At 40.8% G+C, this 16,973-nt stretch overlaps 1 protein-coding gene across 1 annotated transcript in view; it reads left to right on the top strand.

Moving 5' to 3' along the window:
* LOC122542710 (ryanodine receptor 1-like) overlaps positions 1 to 16,973 on the top strand; it is a 393,921-nt gene that overhangs the window by 140,068 nt on the left and 236,880 nt on the right. The window contains exons 30-33 of the mRNA XM_043680690.1: positions 4,194 to 4,555; positions 5,649 to 5,775; positions 7,431 to 7,591; positions 12,090 to 12,252. Coding sequence (XP_043536625.1) covers positions 4,194 to 4,555; positions 5,649 to 5,775; positions 7,431 to 7,591; positions 12,090 to 12,252 — 813 coding nt within the window. The remainder of the gene's footprint in view (positions 1 to 4,193; positions 4,556 to 5,648; positions 5,776 to 7,430; positions 7,592 to 12,089; positions 12,253 to 16,973) is intronic.

A 16,973-nucleotide genomic window follows, 5' to 3' on the forward strand; every position in this document is an offset into this window, starting at 1 on the left:
AACACATAACCTCAACACCAAGGAGAGGGAAGCACTAAAAGCACTAAGAAATGATAAGAACATAATCATACTACCAGCAGACAAAGGCAGAATGTCGGTCATCCTGGACAAAGCAGAGTACATCCAAACAGCACAACAACTACTTGCAGAGACCAACACCTACCAAGAGAGGGAGTTTGACCCCACCCCACAGCCCACCAATAGGATAAACAACACACTGAGGAACCTACAAAAAAACGGACAGATAACCAGGTTTAACCTACACAGAATGAAACCTGAAAGGAACAACACCCCCAGATTCTATGCACTACCTAAAGTGCACAAACCAGACATCCCAATCAGACCCATAGTATCACTACCAGGGACACCATCACACAAACTGGCTAAAGAACTACAGCAGAAACTGAAACACCTGACCAGCGGATCCAGACACTCTATACAATCAACACAGGAATTCTTGGACATCATCAGAAATATACACATAGACAAGGAAGAAACCATGGTCTCATTCGATGTAACGGCACTGTTCACCTCTATCGACAAAACCCTAGCCAGAGAAACAATAGCCAACCTGCTGGACATACAGAACAGACAACAGGACTGTGAACCTATCAACAAAGACGGCATACTCAAACTACTGGATCTGTGCCTCACAACACACCTCACATTCAACAACCAAATATATGAACAAATCAACAGCACACCCATGGGCTCACCCATCTCTGGACTCATAGCAGAAGCGGTAATGCAAACGTTAGAGCAAACAGTCTTACCGCAAATTCAACCCAAACTCTGGGTCAGATATGTAGATGACACCTTTGTGATCATTAAAAACACAGAAATAGAGAACACACACTGGATCATCAACGCCACACTCACAGGAATCCGATTCACTAGAGAGGAAGAAAAGGACAACCAACTCCCATTCCTAGACGTGATGGTACAGAGAACACCGAATGGAGAATTCACCACAAAGGTATACAGGAAAATTGCACACACAGACCAAGTCCTGAACAATGAAAGCAACCACCCCAACACACACAAAAGAAGTTGCATCAAGACACTGTTCAAAAAGGCCACAACACACTGCAGTACACCAGAACTGCAAAAAGAGGAAGAAGAACACCTTTACAATGTATTCGTCAAAAACAGATGCCCGCGCAATTTCATCAACAGATGCCTAAGGGAAAGACAACGGAACGAGGACATGCCGCAACCCAGAGGACTAGCCACACTACCATACATCAAGAGCATTTCCGAACTGACAGCCAGACTACTGCGACCACTAGGACTCATAACAGCACACAAACCAACAGCCACTCTCAGACAACAACTCACCAGGACGAAGGACCCGATACCCAGCATGAGCAAAACCAATGTAGTGTACAAAATCCCATGCAAGGACTGCACAAAACACTACATAGGACAAACAGGAAGACAGCTAACGATCCGCATCCATGAACACCAACTAGCCACGAAATGATACGACCAGCTATCCTTAGTAGCCACACACGCAGATGACAAGCAACATGAATTGGGACAATACTACTATTATAGGATAAGCCAAACAGAGAACAGCCAGGGAATTCCTAGAGGCATGGCACTCAACCACTGATTCAATCAATAAGCACATCGACCTGGACACAATAAACCAACCACTGCAATGAACAGCTGGAACTGACAACCGGAAGCAGCAGGTACAAACCACTATAAATGCCGGAGGAAAGATCACAGAAGCGCTTCACAGGAGGCTTCCAAGCACTGAGGATGTCACCTAGACAGGGGGTGAAACATCTGCAACACAAATTCCCAGCTCGGCAAACAGAACCACAACAACGAGCACCCGAGCTACAAATCTTCTCACAAACATTGAAGAAGAATGATGAATTAAAGGAGAAGTTGTTCAGTGAGAGAACAAGTTCAGCCAGGCAGAGGTGGTGGATGGGGAGTGTTCAGGCCTCTGGTTGAGGAAGAAGCCGAGAGCTTGCAGACCATGCTCATGGGGAGTGGAGGTGTAGACGGAATGGACATCCGTGGTAAACAGGAGACAGTTAGAGCCAGAGAACTGGAAATTGTCAATATGGTGGAGTGTATCAGAGGAGTATTAGATGTAGGTGGGCAGAGTATGGATAAGTGGAGAGAGGATAGAGTCAAGGTAGGAGGAAATGAACTTGGTGGGCAGGAACAGGCTGATACAATGGGCACTGCTTGTAGGCTAGAAATTAGGAATTCCCCCGCCCCTGCGCACACAAATACAGACACACCTTCACCTCATGGATTATAAAGGTCCATAGATGTTCAGGAAATAATCCAATTGGAGTGAATTGTGTTGGAGACTTACTGCCCCATGGCCCTGGATCTGGAATTTGACCTACCTGGTCCTGTGGCCAGTTCTGAAGTACTTCCCACCCCATTTGTAAGTCAAGCCAACGTCTGAGACATCAGGCCAGCTTCCAAGTGAGGTGTATTCGGGGGCAAGAAGATACTTGTTGTAAAGTTGTGGGAAATCCAGATGTCTGCGTTATCTGTCAATTCCACCTTTCAGGAGACTAAAATTTCTAATCAATGGCTAATGTGAACGTAATGCTAATTTTCAGCTGTGCGAGTTTATTCTCTGGGAGTGGGGGGAGGACATTCTCAGGGCTGTTTAAAACCAGTTATGTTCCCACCAGTTAAGCTAGGTTAAAATATTGCACTCATTTCTCTCTTTACAAATGCTACATAAATGGTTCCTTTTTTCTATAAAGCCGCCTGGGATGAGAGCAGATTTGAAAAATTGAAGCCATTTTCATGAAAGTAGAGGGCGATTAGAGGAAATCGTTTTTACACAGGCGTTGAAATGCTGTAACAGAGGTAGTTATTGAAGCAGAACCCATGATAGAATTAAGAATAGATTAGATATACAGTTGAAAGTAAGGGAAATAAAAGAAATGGGAAAACAGTAGGCACAGGGGATTAAGGACAAAGGCTTAACAGAATAACTGATTTATTGGATCAAATAGCTTAACTCTGTTACGTAATTTCCACAGTGTAGTGTGTTCAAACTTTCTCTGATACTTTTGCAGTGCTATTTTTCCCCGATTTGATATTGGCTAATGATTCTATGCACTTTCTATGGAGTAAATATGACCATATGTAGGTATAATCCTGGAAGTTCTGATTAATCAATCTTATTGGAGCTGGGTAATATCCATTAAATAAATGTGAAATTCATTTTAAAACAAGCATTCTCTTTTGAAACGTGCCCTCAATGCTGATTAAAGTTAATCATATCAAGTGACAAGTTTGGTGTATGGGAGTACAAAACTTGAGTTTTGCTGAAAAAAATTGTCAAAATTTTCATTTGGCACTTACCAAGACAAATTTGCAAGAATTATCAATGTGAAGGAGAAACTACATTTAATGTTGTATGAGAAGAGAGTGCTGAGTGGATGACAACTGGATTCTGGCATGGTAAAGGCATTGGCATGGAGAATGGGCATATCTGTTCACTGCAGTGAGTAACTCACTTCTGGCTACTCCAAAGCATCATCTACACAGTACAAGTCAAGAGTGCAATGGATTACTTCCCACTTGCTTGGATGAGTGCAGTCTTTGCAACACTCAAAAAATTTGAAACCGTCTAGGACAAAGCAGCTCACTTGATTAGTGCCGCATCCACAAAAATCATTCTTCCACAACCAACGCTTTGCAGTCGTGGGATGCATTGCAGAAATTCACCAAGGCATCTTTGACAGAACCTTCCAAACCCACAACCACTACCATTTATAAGGACAAGGGAGCAGATACATGGCAACACCACGCCCTGAAAATTCCTCTCCAAGCTAGCCACACTATCCTGACTCGGAAATAAATCATTATTTCTTCATTGTTGTCATATCAAAGTCCTGAAATTCTCTTCATAATGATATTGTGGATCTATTTACTTCAAATGGACTGCAGCAGTTAAAGATGACAGCTCACCACCACCTTCTCAATAGAAACTAGGGATGAGTAATAAACGCTGGCCCAGCCAATGGCACCCACATCCCATGAATACTAAAAAAAATTGTTCTGATGAGTGTAAAATGTAAACTTTGACAAAATGATGTCTTTTCTCAGCAGTACTTCTATTGCATTGTGATATTGCTTCCCTTGACTGTGGTTGTGGAGTATTCAGTCTTACAAAGTGAATCCTGATTTTTTTTTTGCAGGTTACAAGAATTGATGGAACAGTTGACAGCCCTCCTTGCTTGAAAGTTTCTCATAAAACATTTGGGTCTCAGAACAGCAACACTGACATGCTGTTCTTGCGCCTCAGCCTGCCCGTTGAGTTCCATGATACATTCAAGTGCACCCCTGGCACTACACCATTGACTAGAATGACAATCCCAGAGGAAGAAGTTGAAGATATTGATGTGGACTCAGAATTTGAAGTTCTGAAAAAGTCAGCCAGTCGGACACAAACGGAAACGCCGACCAATGAAAAGGATCTCCCAAAGGAAGCACCCAAAGAGGTGGCCAAGACCGAAAATGATAAGGATTCCTCCTCTGAGAAAAGTAAAACGAAATCGAGGTTTGTACGTCTGAGCTGTGTGGGTGGGTCAAGAAGATTACTGAGAAAATCCTGAGCATTAGAACCAGTACCTGTTGGCAGCAGATTTTTTTTTAAAATTATGTTGGCTGCAGGGACCAGAAGCTTAGTTTATGTTTTAGATATGATTCTAGAAAAAAGCCTATAAGTTTCAAAGTCTTTGTCGTAATTTGCCATATTGCTTCCCAATTTAATGCCATGAGCAAATTTCAGTTTTGTTGCTCCATATTCCACACCCATAATAAAGGTTTGATTAGCTCAGTTGGCTGGATGACTGGTTTGTGATGCCAAGTAATGCCAACAGCATGGGTTCAGTTCCTGCACCAGGTGAGGTTACATGAAGGACACTTCTTCACAACCTCTCCCCTCACCTGAGAGCAGTCATGTGGTCTAGTAGGACTATGGAACTTTGCCTTTACCATACCTGTGGAATGTTATATCATTCCAGTCTGAGAATCTTTGTCCCTACCCTGATTCTATATTTCAGCCTTATTTCTATCTGCACTATTTCCTTAATTCTCTGCGCATTTACCTTTGCCAGAAGTCTCTTCTAAAATGTATTTTATTAATCACATTGAAAACTCATTAAAAACTCACATGTGCCGCATGTGCCATTGTATGTATATGTACCAATTTTAACCAGAAACAAGAGAATTAAGAGCAAGAGGAAGCCATTTGGCCATTCAAGTCTACTCTAGCATTCACTAAGATCAGGACTGATCTGTTTATGGCTTACCTCCACTTTTTTTCTGCCTATCTCTGCCAGCTGCTCATAATGCTGAACTCCCTTGTCCATCATAAATCAGGGATACTTGACCTCTGAGATTTCCATACTAAAGAGAAGATCCAACTTGTAAAACAGAAAGGTTAAACAAAGTCTTTTGTTGTATTTTAGAATACAAAAGTTCTTCCCCAGTACTTTTATCACTTTCAAGGATATTTGCTATGATTCTTCTGCATTGATGAAGAGGTTATTTTTTAGAGAGAGTTTATTTTTAATTACCAGTGTTGATTGGCGTTTAAAGTTTGATTACTTGCTTCATGGTCTGACTCATTCATGTTTGGTGTATTTTAGGTTCCTATTTAAAAAGAAACCTGCCTTTATTGCTCCACCTCCAGTTATACCAACTGTCCCTCGCCTGATAGAGGATGTTGTGCCTGATGACAGGGATGACCCTGAGATTATTTTGAACACAACAACGGTAAATCAACTGCAAACAGTAAAACAGCTATAAAATGGCAGAAACAACCAATTTCATTCAAAGCTATTGACTGAGGCATGAAAGTTCTTAAAGTTAAAAATCACTTGTAAGCAAGACAGCAGATATTATAATCTATTTATAAAGTTGGTTAATATGTCCAAATAGTTGTTTATGACATCAGATGATTATGACATCTTTACAGAGCAATTCAATATTAATTCCTCTGCAGTGCTGTCTCTATAGCTCTGTATCTTTCTTTACACAAATGCTTGCCCATGTTTTCCTTTGTAAGTTGCAATGTCGTCTCCCTGAACAATTCCCTATGCCATCTAAAGGACATTATATTATTTCCGATCTCTCAGAATACGGTGTCAGCAAAATTAACTGTTCAATCAAAATAGCTGCTAGTTATTTTTCCCCATGAGTGTGGACATAATTTAAATAAATGTCACTTGAGATTTCAAATACTAAAGAAAATTTTAATGTAAGCTAAAAATTTTTTAAAGTTTTCAGATTGGTGAATTCATGCTGTGACTTTAAGGCCCTTTCTACAAAGTGGTGCCTAACTTGTACTAAGAACTTTAACTGGAGCTATCTACAGAGGAACCTCGATTATCTGGCATTCGATTATCTGAATATGGGATTATCTAGCAAGATCGCAAGGCCCCAATGCTTGGATAAAGAATGTTATCCAGCATTCGATTATCCCAAATTCGATTAACCAAACAAAATACTCTCCGCCCATGTCCTTCAGATATTTGAGATTCTTCTGTATATTGTTTCGAATAAATTTTATCAATGCCTTTTTGTTCCTGTGCTTTGTTTTGGATTTTTAAATCCCAAAATGCCAATGTCATTTTTAACCACTCTATCTATTTGCGCTTTTTGCTGTTTTTTGATTTTTGTTTTCCAAACACTGTTCAGCATCCTTCTAATAAATAGATATTACATATCACTGTTACTTCTTCTAAAAGTATAACTTTTCCATATTAAATGCATAAAAAGTTGTCCACTCTATTCCATTAATCAATTTATGACCTCTTGAAACCTTTCCCTGTCCGATGTGGTACTGGTATTTTTCAAACTCCCCCCTTTTGAATTGCCAGTAAGCTTGAATAGTGTGTTCCCACGTCAAAGTGAAAGTCATCTAAATTTTGAGAGCAAAAGTGGGCCTGGAAATTCTAGCTGTTTTAATTTGGGATGTAGACAGTGTATGTTTGCTGCACTGAGTTGCCCTGCAAGAGCAAGTGGCAGTAAACCATTTTGCAACAATTTACCACTGCATAGGTTTACAGAACTGTCACGTGTTGAATTTGAATTATCTTGTGGTGCAGTGGTAGTGTCCCTACCTCTGAGCCAGAGTTCCTGGATTCAGGTCCCACCTAACCCAGAGATGTGTCAGAAATGGTCTAAACAGGTTGATTTAAACAAAAATCTATAAAGGTATCTGTGAAAGATATGAGACAGTGTTTCCTGGTGTAATCCCACAATTTGTTTGATTTATTGAATTCAGTTTAATGACTGGTGCAAACTGAGTACAGTTGCTTGTCCAGTACATCAACCTATACAGTACTGCCTCACCTATGTAATAACAAACACCCCAGACAAATCCTAATGTATTTCTTGTTTCTAATTTTGGTACTTTCTTTTGATAGTATTACTATTCTGTGAGGATATTTGCTGGACAGGAACCAGGAGGAGTGTGGGTTGGTTGGGTAACCCCTGACTTTCATCAACACGATGGCAACTTTGATTTAACTAAAGTTCGCACAGTAACTGCCTCAGTAGGAGATGACCAAGGCAAAGTCCATGACAGGTATCTAGGTTAATATACTCAGTTTTTATAATTCAACTCATTTTAAACCATCAAGCACTTTTCTCTTCGTGACTTAAATTTTAATGTCTTTTAATCCCACCCCTACTCAATAATTAGTTTGAACAAGTCGCATGTTTAATAACATGGAAATGTTACAATCATTGTCTAAAATTGTTTCCTACAATATCTATTTTATTAGCGTACTTTGTACTGAAGTTTTTTGACACCATTCACTTGGGCTAATGGCACTAAATTAATGATGCAAGTGAGATATGATGTGAAAATATAGCCAGTTAAATATCAAATGTCTGAATAAATTAAGATGTGATAAAATATTTGCCTGTTATTTTTAAAATAGACAAAGAGGTGGAAAAAATATAATGAAAAAATATAACTCCAGGAAGACTATTGAACCAAATTTGAGAACTACGTATTGAGGAAATAGAGTTAATAATGGGATAATTAAAATAACAAAAGATCTAGATTATAAAAAAAGAATAAAACAATAATGAGAATCATTATAAAACATGTCTTATCATTTCTTATAATTCCAACCATGAAACCTAAATAATGTGTGAAGGTGCAGCACCTGATTAGAAAATAATTCTTTTCAGGGAAGTGTTATGTAAATGGATCTTTCTGATAGACTGTTCCAATGGAGTTGCGGAATTTTACTGCAACAATCTGTATTGAGCATGTAATCGACGTTTCAGTATTTGACCCCATATAATAAAAAGGATATGGAAGAAGTGGAGATGATGATATGCTGATTTACATCAGATGATAGTAGAAATATTTGGGTTTACGTATCTCGAAAGGATTAACAGACTGGGTCTTTTCTCTCTTGGAAAGAAAAAGACTGAGGAGTGACTTAATAGAAATCTTTAAATTGAAGTTTTGACAGTGATGTTCCCTTTGAAGACCATCACTATATTACCAGCACTAAGAAATCCATTAGAGAATTTTGAAGAAAACTCTTTATCCAAACAATGGTGAGAATGTGGAACTCAGTACCTCAGGGAGTGGTTGAAACAAATATTGTAGGTGCACTTAATTGGGAATGAGATGAACATTTGAGGGAGAGTGGACTTGCTGGAGTATGTTTTAGATAATGAAGAATGAAAAGACGCTCGAGTAGAACATAGAACCCTGACACATTTTTTTGTGTTAATTCATGAGACATGGGTGTTGCTGGCTGGCCAGCATTTATTGCCCATCCTAGTTGCCCTTGAGAATGTAGCGGTGAGCTGCCTTCTTGAACTGCTGCGTCCGCTTTCTGTACGTTGACACACAATGCCTGTAGGGAGGGAACTCCAGGATTTTTGACTCAGCGACAGTAAAGGAGCGGCAATTTTTTATTTATTATTCCTTCAAGGGATGGGAACATAACTGGCCAGGCCAGTATTTATTTCCTATCCTAATTGCCCAGAGGGCAGTTCAAAGTAAACTACATTGGTGTGGGTCTGGAGCTATGTGGAGGCCAGACAGGGTACAGATGTCAGATTTCCTTCAATAAAAGACATTAGTGAACCAGATGGGTTTTTCGACAATCGGCAACAGTTTTGTTGTCATCATTAGACTCTTAATCCTAAGTATTTTTAAATTGAATTCAAATTCCACTATCTGTCATGGTGGGATTTGAACCCAGGTCCCCAGCAGCTTACCTGGGTCTTTGGATTAATAGCCTAGTGATAATACCATTAGGACATCACCTCCAGAATGGTGAGTGACTTGGAGGGGCATTTGTGCGTGATGGTGTTCCCATGTACTTGCTGCCCTTGCCCTTCTGTGGTTTGGAAGCTGTTGTTGAAGGATCTTGGATGCATTTCTGTAGTGCATCTTGTACTTAGTACACACTGCTACATCTGAGCATCGGTAGTGGAGGGAGTGAATGTTTGTGGATATGGTATCAATCAAGCGGGCTGCTTTCCCTTGAGTTGTGTCAAATGTCATGAGTTTGTTGGATCTGTACCTACCAAGGCAAGTGGGGAGTATTCATCACACTCCCAACTTGAGCTTTGTAGATGGTGGACAGGTTTTGGGGAGTCAGGAGGTGAGTTACTTGCTGCAGTATTCCTAACCTCTGACCTACACTTGTAGCGTCTGCATTTATGTGCCCAGTCCAGTTGAGTTTCAGATCAGTGGTAACCGTCAGGGTGTTGAAGGTGGAGGATTCAGTCATGGTTTGCATTGTACCATGAATGTCAAGGAGCAGTGGTTAGATTGTCTCTTCTTGGAAGTGGTCATTTGCCTGATATTTCTGTTACCTGTTACTTGTCGGCCCAAGCCTGGATGTGTCCAGGTCTTATTGCATATGAACCTGAACTGCTTCGGTGTTTGAGGAGTCGTGAATGGTGCTGAACATTGTGCAATCGTCAGAAAACATCCCTGCTTCCGACCTTATGATGGAAGCAGCTAAAGATTGTTGAGTCTAGGACACTACCCTGAGGAGCTCCTGCAGAGATGTCCTGGGACTGAGATGACTGATCTTGAACAACCACAGCCCTCCTATTATGTTAGGCATGACTCCAACCAACAAAGAGTTTACTCCCTGATGACCATTAAAACCATTCCAGTTTTGCTAGGGCTCCTTGATGCCACACTTGGTTGCATACAGCCTTGATATAAAGGACTGTCGCATCATGTACTACTTGAGCTCAATGGTCTGTTTCTGTGCTGTATATTTTGTGTAATCCTGTATTTTACCAAGGGTAGCGTACTTTTAATGTTGATATTGTGCATTATTTACAAATTTTAAACACTTCTCATATTACTCTTAAATGCGATCACTGGGATTTTAGTAGTTTAATCTATTGTATATTGAAGCACTACTTCAAGGATTTAGGACCATAAGATCTAGGAGCAGAACAGCCCAGCAAGTCTGTTGTGTTCCATCATTTGATCATGGTTGATATGTTTCTCACCTTAGACCTTGATCCCCTTACTAATTAAGAAACTGTCTATCTCTGTCTTAGTACTAGGCCTCCACAGCCCACTGCGGCAATGAGTTCCACAGATTCACCACCCTCTGGCTAAATAAATTTCTCCTCCTCTCCATTTTAAAGGGTTGTCCCTTAATTCTGAGACTGTGCCCTCAGGTCTTAGTCTATCCTACTGGTGGAAACGTCATCTCCACATCCACTTTACCAAGGCTTTTCAATATTCTAAAGTTTCAATGAAATCCTTCTTCATCCTTCCAAATGAATTGTTCGCTATCATTCATGAGGAACTCCTGATACCTCATTTCACGAGTTCAAAAAAGTGCTTATAGTTTAAGTACCAATAGTGGCTGAGTCAGTAAATTGCATCTACATCAGATCAAAATGGCTTGAAGCTGACATTTGTAAATGGATGTGTCGATAACCATTTCTAAGCTATTCCCTTTTTAATAAAGAACAGTAGATTAAAATACTGAACAGGTTGTTTCTTACAATTAGAGTTTACGCAGGGAGAGGATCCTTTGTTCTTTCCCAGAATACTGCACAGCTAAGGTACAATGCAAAACATTACCTTTGTACTTAAAACACAATCTGATGTGGGCAGTGTACTGGTCATTCTGCTATAATGTGCATTTTGTTATTGCAAATTCGCTGTAACGTGATTGATGAATTGGGGACACTGTTTCTAAAGCACAAACTTTTAAAGCCTGTATTGGTGGCACAGTGGTTCAGTGGTTAGCACTGCAGTCTCACAGCACCAAGGTCTCAGGTTCGATTCCAGCCTTGGGCGACTGTCTGTGTGGACTTTGCACATTCTCCCCCTGTCTGCATTGGTTTCCTCCGGGTGCTCCGGTTTCCTCCCACAGTCCAAAGATGTACATGTCAGGTGAATTAGCCATGCTAAATTGCCCATAGTGTTGTGCAATAGTTAGAGGGAAATAAGACTGGGTGGGTTACTCTTCGGAGGGTCGGTGTGGACTTGTTGGGCCGAAGGGCCTGTTTCCACACTATAGGGAATCTAATCTAACATGATTCAGGCCTCGTTAATTTAAATAGTGCTGCTGTTACACAATTTTCTTATGACACGGGGTTACACAAGAACAGAACTATCGCGTTATAGCAGAAACGACTGTACTTAAGCATTAAGTATTTCAGTATTGTCTCACTGTATGTAAGGTTCCGCAGGTTTTTTTGCTGCAGATGTGTATGTTTTGAAATGGATGGAGACACCAAAATTTAGTTTTTAATATTTATTTTCAATCCAACTCTGTCCAACATATGGTGCTTTCACAACAGAAGTGTAACACCAGTTTGAAGCTGTTTCATTTTGCTTTACAATGCAGTTGTCATGTAAATGCATGACTTGACAATTAAGCAGTGAGTGTTGCTGGGACTGGTCATTTCACTAATTTCATTTTGGAATTAGTTCAGACCTTTACACAAATTTACACCAATTTCTGTGTCAAATTTAGTTTCTTAATGCTTAAACATGTGGCCTTTCAATGTATCTGCAACATCAATATATTTGTGTACTGTTGACACATGTGTTCTCCCTACAGTATTAAGCGGAGCAACTGTTACATGGTCTGGGGAGGTGAATTTAGCAATTCCCAACAAGCAAGCCGCAGTAATGTTGATCTGGAGATTGGCTGCCTTGTTGATTTAGCAACTGGTCTCATGACATTCACCGCAAATGGGAAAGACATCAACACCTACTACCAGGTAGGTCAGTTTTTTAACCAAGTGGTAGATAACTCAATCAAAAAGCAAGTGAATATTTAGGAAATTAAAACATGAGCTGACCAGTCAGCCCCTTGAATCTGCTCTGTCACTAAGTAAAATCATGGCTGTGTTTTTATTCCTGTCCCACTGACCTTCGCTATGTTTTCTTTTATATCCTTATCTGACAAAAAAGCATTGATTTATTATTCAAAATTAATAACTGAGCTAATATCTACTTTTTGTTGGAAAATAGATTGGAGAAATTGGGATTCTTCCTTAGAGAAGAAAAGGCTGAGAGGCATACTGAAAAAAGGTGGTTACAGAGCAGATAAAGAGAAAATGACCCGACTCATGATTAAGACTCAGAGGGCACACATTTAAAGTAATGAATAAAAGAAGTAAAAGTGATATGAGGAAAAACATGTTCAAGCAACAAGGATATTGGATGATTGTTTATATTCAAACAATGTGCAAGGGCAACAGTAAAAAAGCAGATTAGCACAAAGTAATGAATCTCATTTAAAGAACAGGTGCAGACATGATGGTTTGAACAGCCTCATTCTGCACTATCATATTGTTGTGCTTCTGGTTAGGATCTGGAATGTACTGCCAGTGTGTCTGGCAATCAACTTATTCAAAACAGAATAGGTAATTACTAGGAGAGGAAGAATCCACAGGGGAGAAGGTAGGAGACTGGCACTAAGTGATCTGGTAATTTGGAGAGTCAGCAGAGGCGTGATAGAACAAATACCCTTCCGGCAATAGTACTGAAGATGTGCTCCAGAAATTGCTGTTCCCCTAGCCAAGCTGTTCCAGAACAGTTACAACACATCTACCCAACAATGTGAAAAATTGCCCAAGTATATCCCGTACATAAAAAGCAGGACAAATCCAATCCAGCCAATTACCACCCCATCAGTCTACTCTCAATCATCAATAGAGTGATGGAAGGTGTTATCAACATTGCTGTCAAGAAGCACCTGTTCAGCAATAACCTGCTCAGTGATGCCCAGTTTGGTTTCTGCCAGGGCCATTCAGCTCCTGACCTCATTACAGCCTTGGTCCAGTCATGGACAAAAGAGCTAAATTCCAGAGGGTGAGCAGAGAGTGACAGGCCTTGACATCAAGGCTGCATTCGACCAAGTATGGCATCAAGAAGCCTAAGCAAAACTGGAATAATTGGTTTTGGGCCATGCTGTCCGATGGTTGGAGTCGGCTACGTAGGAAGATGGTCGTGGTTGTTGGAGGTCCGTCATCTCAGCTCCAGAACCTCTTTGCAGGAGTTCCTCAGGATAATGTCATAAGCCTAACCTCCTTCAGCTGCTTCATCAATGACCTTTCTTCCATCATAAGGTCAGAAGTGGGGATGTTCGCTGATGATTGCACAATGTTTAGCACTATTCCTGACTCCTCAGATACTGAAGCAGCCCCTGTTCAAATGCAACAAGATCTGGACAATATCCAGGTTTGGGCTGACAATTGGCAAGTAACTTTTTGTGCCACACAGCGCCAGGCTATGATAATCATGAATAAGAGACAATCTAACCCATCACCCTTGGCATTCAATGGTGTTGTCATCACTGAATCCCCCCACTGTCAACATCTTGGAGGCTATCATTGACTAAAAGCTCAAGTGGACTCACCACATAAATACAGTGGCTACAAGAGCTGGTCAGAAGCTAGAAATACTGCAGCAAGTAACTCACCTCGTGACTGCTCAAAGCTTGTCCACCATCTACAAGGCACAAGTCAGAAGTGTGATGGAATACTCCACACACCTGGGTGCAACCCCAACAACACTCAAGAAGCTTGACACCATCCAGGACAAAGCAGCCCGCTTGATTGGCACCACATCACAAGCATCCATCCCTCTATAACTGATGCTCAGTAGCAGTAGTATGTACAGGTGCACAATCCTTTATCTGAAATGCTTGGGACCAACTGGTTTTCGGAATTCAGAATTTTTCAAATTTCAGAATAAGTGGCAGTTTGATGGTGAACTTTTTAAAAATCTTTCTAAAGAACAGACTTACTGAAAGTAAAACGGACCCTGAAACAGGATTGAGGCCTGCCAGTTTTGGGCCATGCCTCCATAAGTCCCATCTGAGTGGCACGCTTCAAGTGGGTGTGGACTTGGGTTAACTGTTTGCATGCCAAAGAACCTTGTTGATAAGAAAAAAAACTTAACAAAAAAACCTTCAAACTTTGGAGCTTTTCAGATTTCAAGATTTCTGATAAAGGGTTGTCTACCTGTACTATCTCCAAGATGCACTGCAAAAATTACCAAAGATCCTCAGACAGCACCTTCCAAACACACGACCACTTCCATCTGGAAGGACAAGGACAACAAATATATGGGAACACCACTACCTTCAAGTTCCCCACCAAGTCACTCACCATCCTGACTTAGAAATATATTGCCATTCCTTTACTGTTGCTGGGTCAAAATCCTGGAATTCCCTCACTAATGGCATTGTGGGTCAACTCATAGCAGGTGGACTGCAGCGGTTCAAGAAGGCAACTCCCCACCACCTCCTCAAGGGACAACAAGGGATGGGCAATAAATGCTGGCCAGCCAGCGACGCCCACATCCCACAAAATGAATAAAAAGCAACTGTTCACTGTAATAATTCAATGGCTATGAGTTCTCCATGTGTGTCACACTTTACAGAAAGAGATATTTCCTAACTTGAAATAGCCTGGCGCTGAATTGAGGTTATATTGCCTTGTGCTCAGCACTTGCACTAGGGGATAATACTATGGCCACAGGAGCAAGCCAGAGAGTGAGAAATCTACAGGTGAGCAACTCTTCTTGACTCGTCAAAACCTAGCTACACTAACAACTCAGGATTTGATGGAATTGTGTCCACTTGCCTGCATGAGTGCAGCCCAACAACCCCCAGAAAGGTGAATGTTATCCAAGACAAAGCAGCCAACATGATTTGCAACCCACCCAGCATCTTCCAAGACGTTGTCCTTCGACAACCAATGAACAATGGCAACAGCATTTACCATATTAAAAGACACAATGCAACAATTAAATCTCTTTCAATAGCACTTTCCAATCCTAGGTAGCCAGGGAATGGGTTGGCCCACTCAAGGACAAAGAGAATGTACGTGTGAAGCCAGAAGAGGTAGGTGAGGTCCTAAATGAGTACTCTGTATCGATATTCACTAAAGAGAAGGAATTGGTGGAGGATGATGTCAGGGAAGGGAATGTCGATTTTCTAAGCCAAGTTGTGCATCTTTAAAAGTATTAAGATAAGTAAGTTCCCGGCTCCTGATGGGATCTATCCCAAAATATTGAGGGAGGCAAGAGAACAAATTGCTGGAGTATTGACAGACATCTTTATGTCCTGTTTGGCACAGGTGAGGTCTCAGGGACTGGAGAGTAGCTAATGCTGTCACATTTTTTAAAAAGGGTAACAGGGATAATCCAGGAAATTACAGGCCTTATGAGCCTCCTGTCAGTGGTAGGGAAATTATTAGAAAAGATTTTCGGAGGAGATTTATAAGCATTTAGAAGCAAAGGAATGATCAGTTATAAATAACATGGTTTTGTGTGGGGAAGGTCGTGCCTCACTAACTTGATCAAGGTTTTTGAGCAGGTGACAAATATGATTGATGTTGTCTATGTGGAGGTGAAAGGTGAAGTTTCATGGTATCAGGGATGAGCTGGCAAGCTGGATACAGAACTGGTTAATCATAGGAGAGAGAGGAAGGATGTTTTTCGGAATGGAGGGCCATGACGAATGGTGTTCTATAGGGATCAGGGCTTCGTCCTCTGCTGCTTGTGATCTACAGAAACGATTTGGAGGAAAACATAACTGATCTAATTACTAAGTCTGCGGACGGTACAAAGATTAGTAGAGTTGCGGATAGTGAGGAGGATTATCAGCAGATACAGCAGGGCATAGATCAGTTTGAGGCACGGGCAGAACCTCTTCTCAAGTTCCCAATGAACGTACCATAAGGGTAAAAAGGCCCTCGCCACAATTAATCATGTCGAGGAGTGTACTTATAGCCCTAAAAGATTTGGTTCTTAGAAACCTTGAGTGCATTCCTAATTAAGCCATCCTCGTTGTCCCCTTTTAGCCTCAGCTGCAGCCTACCTCTCCTAGTGAGACTGTTGGTTGACTGGTGTGATGAGTTATCTATCTTAACTGGGCCTCCCACTCTGTTGTACTTAATTGGCCTTTTCCATAAAATCGCATCAGGGCAATGGATGTCAGATACCGGCATGTTCAGAAACCAGAAACTGGTCTGCTATTGGGTCCTTTATGCCTCTAAAAATGTTTGTCCACTAGTCACTTCTTCCAAATTTAATGAGCTCCTATGTAGAGTATAATGAAATGCATTTTTGAAATCCATTTACCTGTGGGCATTCCCTTTCTACTACTTCAGTCTATTTGTTGAATTACTCATGACTGTTCCATTTTCAGTAATTAGTTCTCCCTTTTTCTTAAAAAACTTACCTTTTTTTAAACCATTTATACAATTGTTGTCCTCATTTTACCTAACTTGATCTCTCTTGCCGCCAATGTGAAGTATCTTGAGGAATATTGTTATTGGTGTTACACGTTATGTGGAAATAGAGGTGTTATGAACTGATAGTCACAAGGTCCAGGCTGATGCTTTAGGGAAATGGTTTCAGATCCTACCACAGCAGGTGTTGGAATTCAAATTTAATTCATATATCTGGAATTGTAAGCTTGTCTCAG

Source organism: Chiloscyllium plagiosum, chromosome 41 (assembly GCF_004010195.1).
Source record: "Chiloscyllium plagiosum isolate BGI_BamShark_2017 chromosome 41, ASM401019v2, whole genome shotgun sequence".
In the NCBI taxonomy this organism is placed as follows: domain Eukaryota; kingdom Metazoa; phylum Chordata; class Chondrichthyes; order Orectolobiformes; family Hemiscylliidae; genus Chiloscyllium; species Chiloscyllium plagiosum.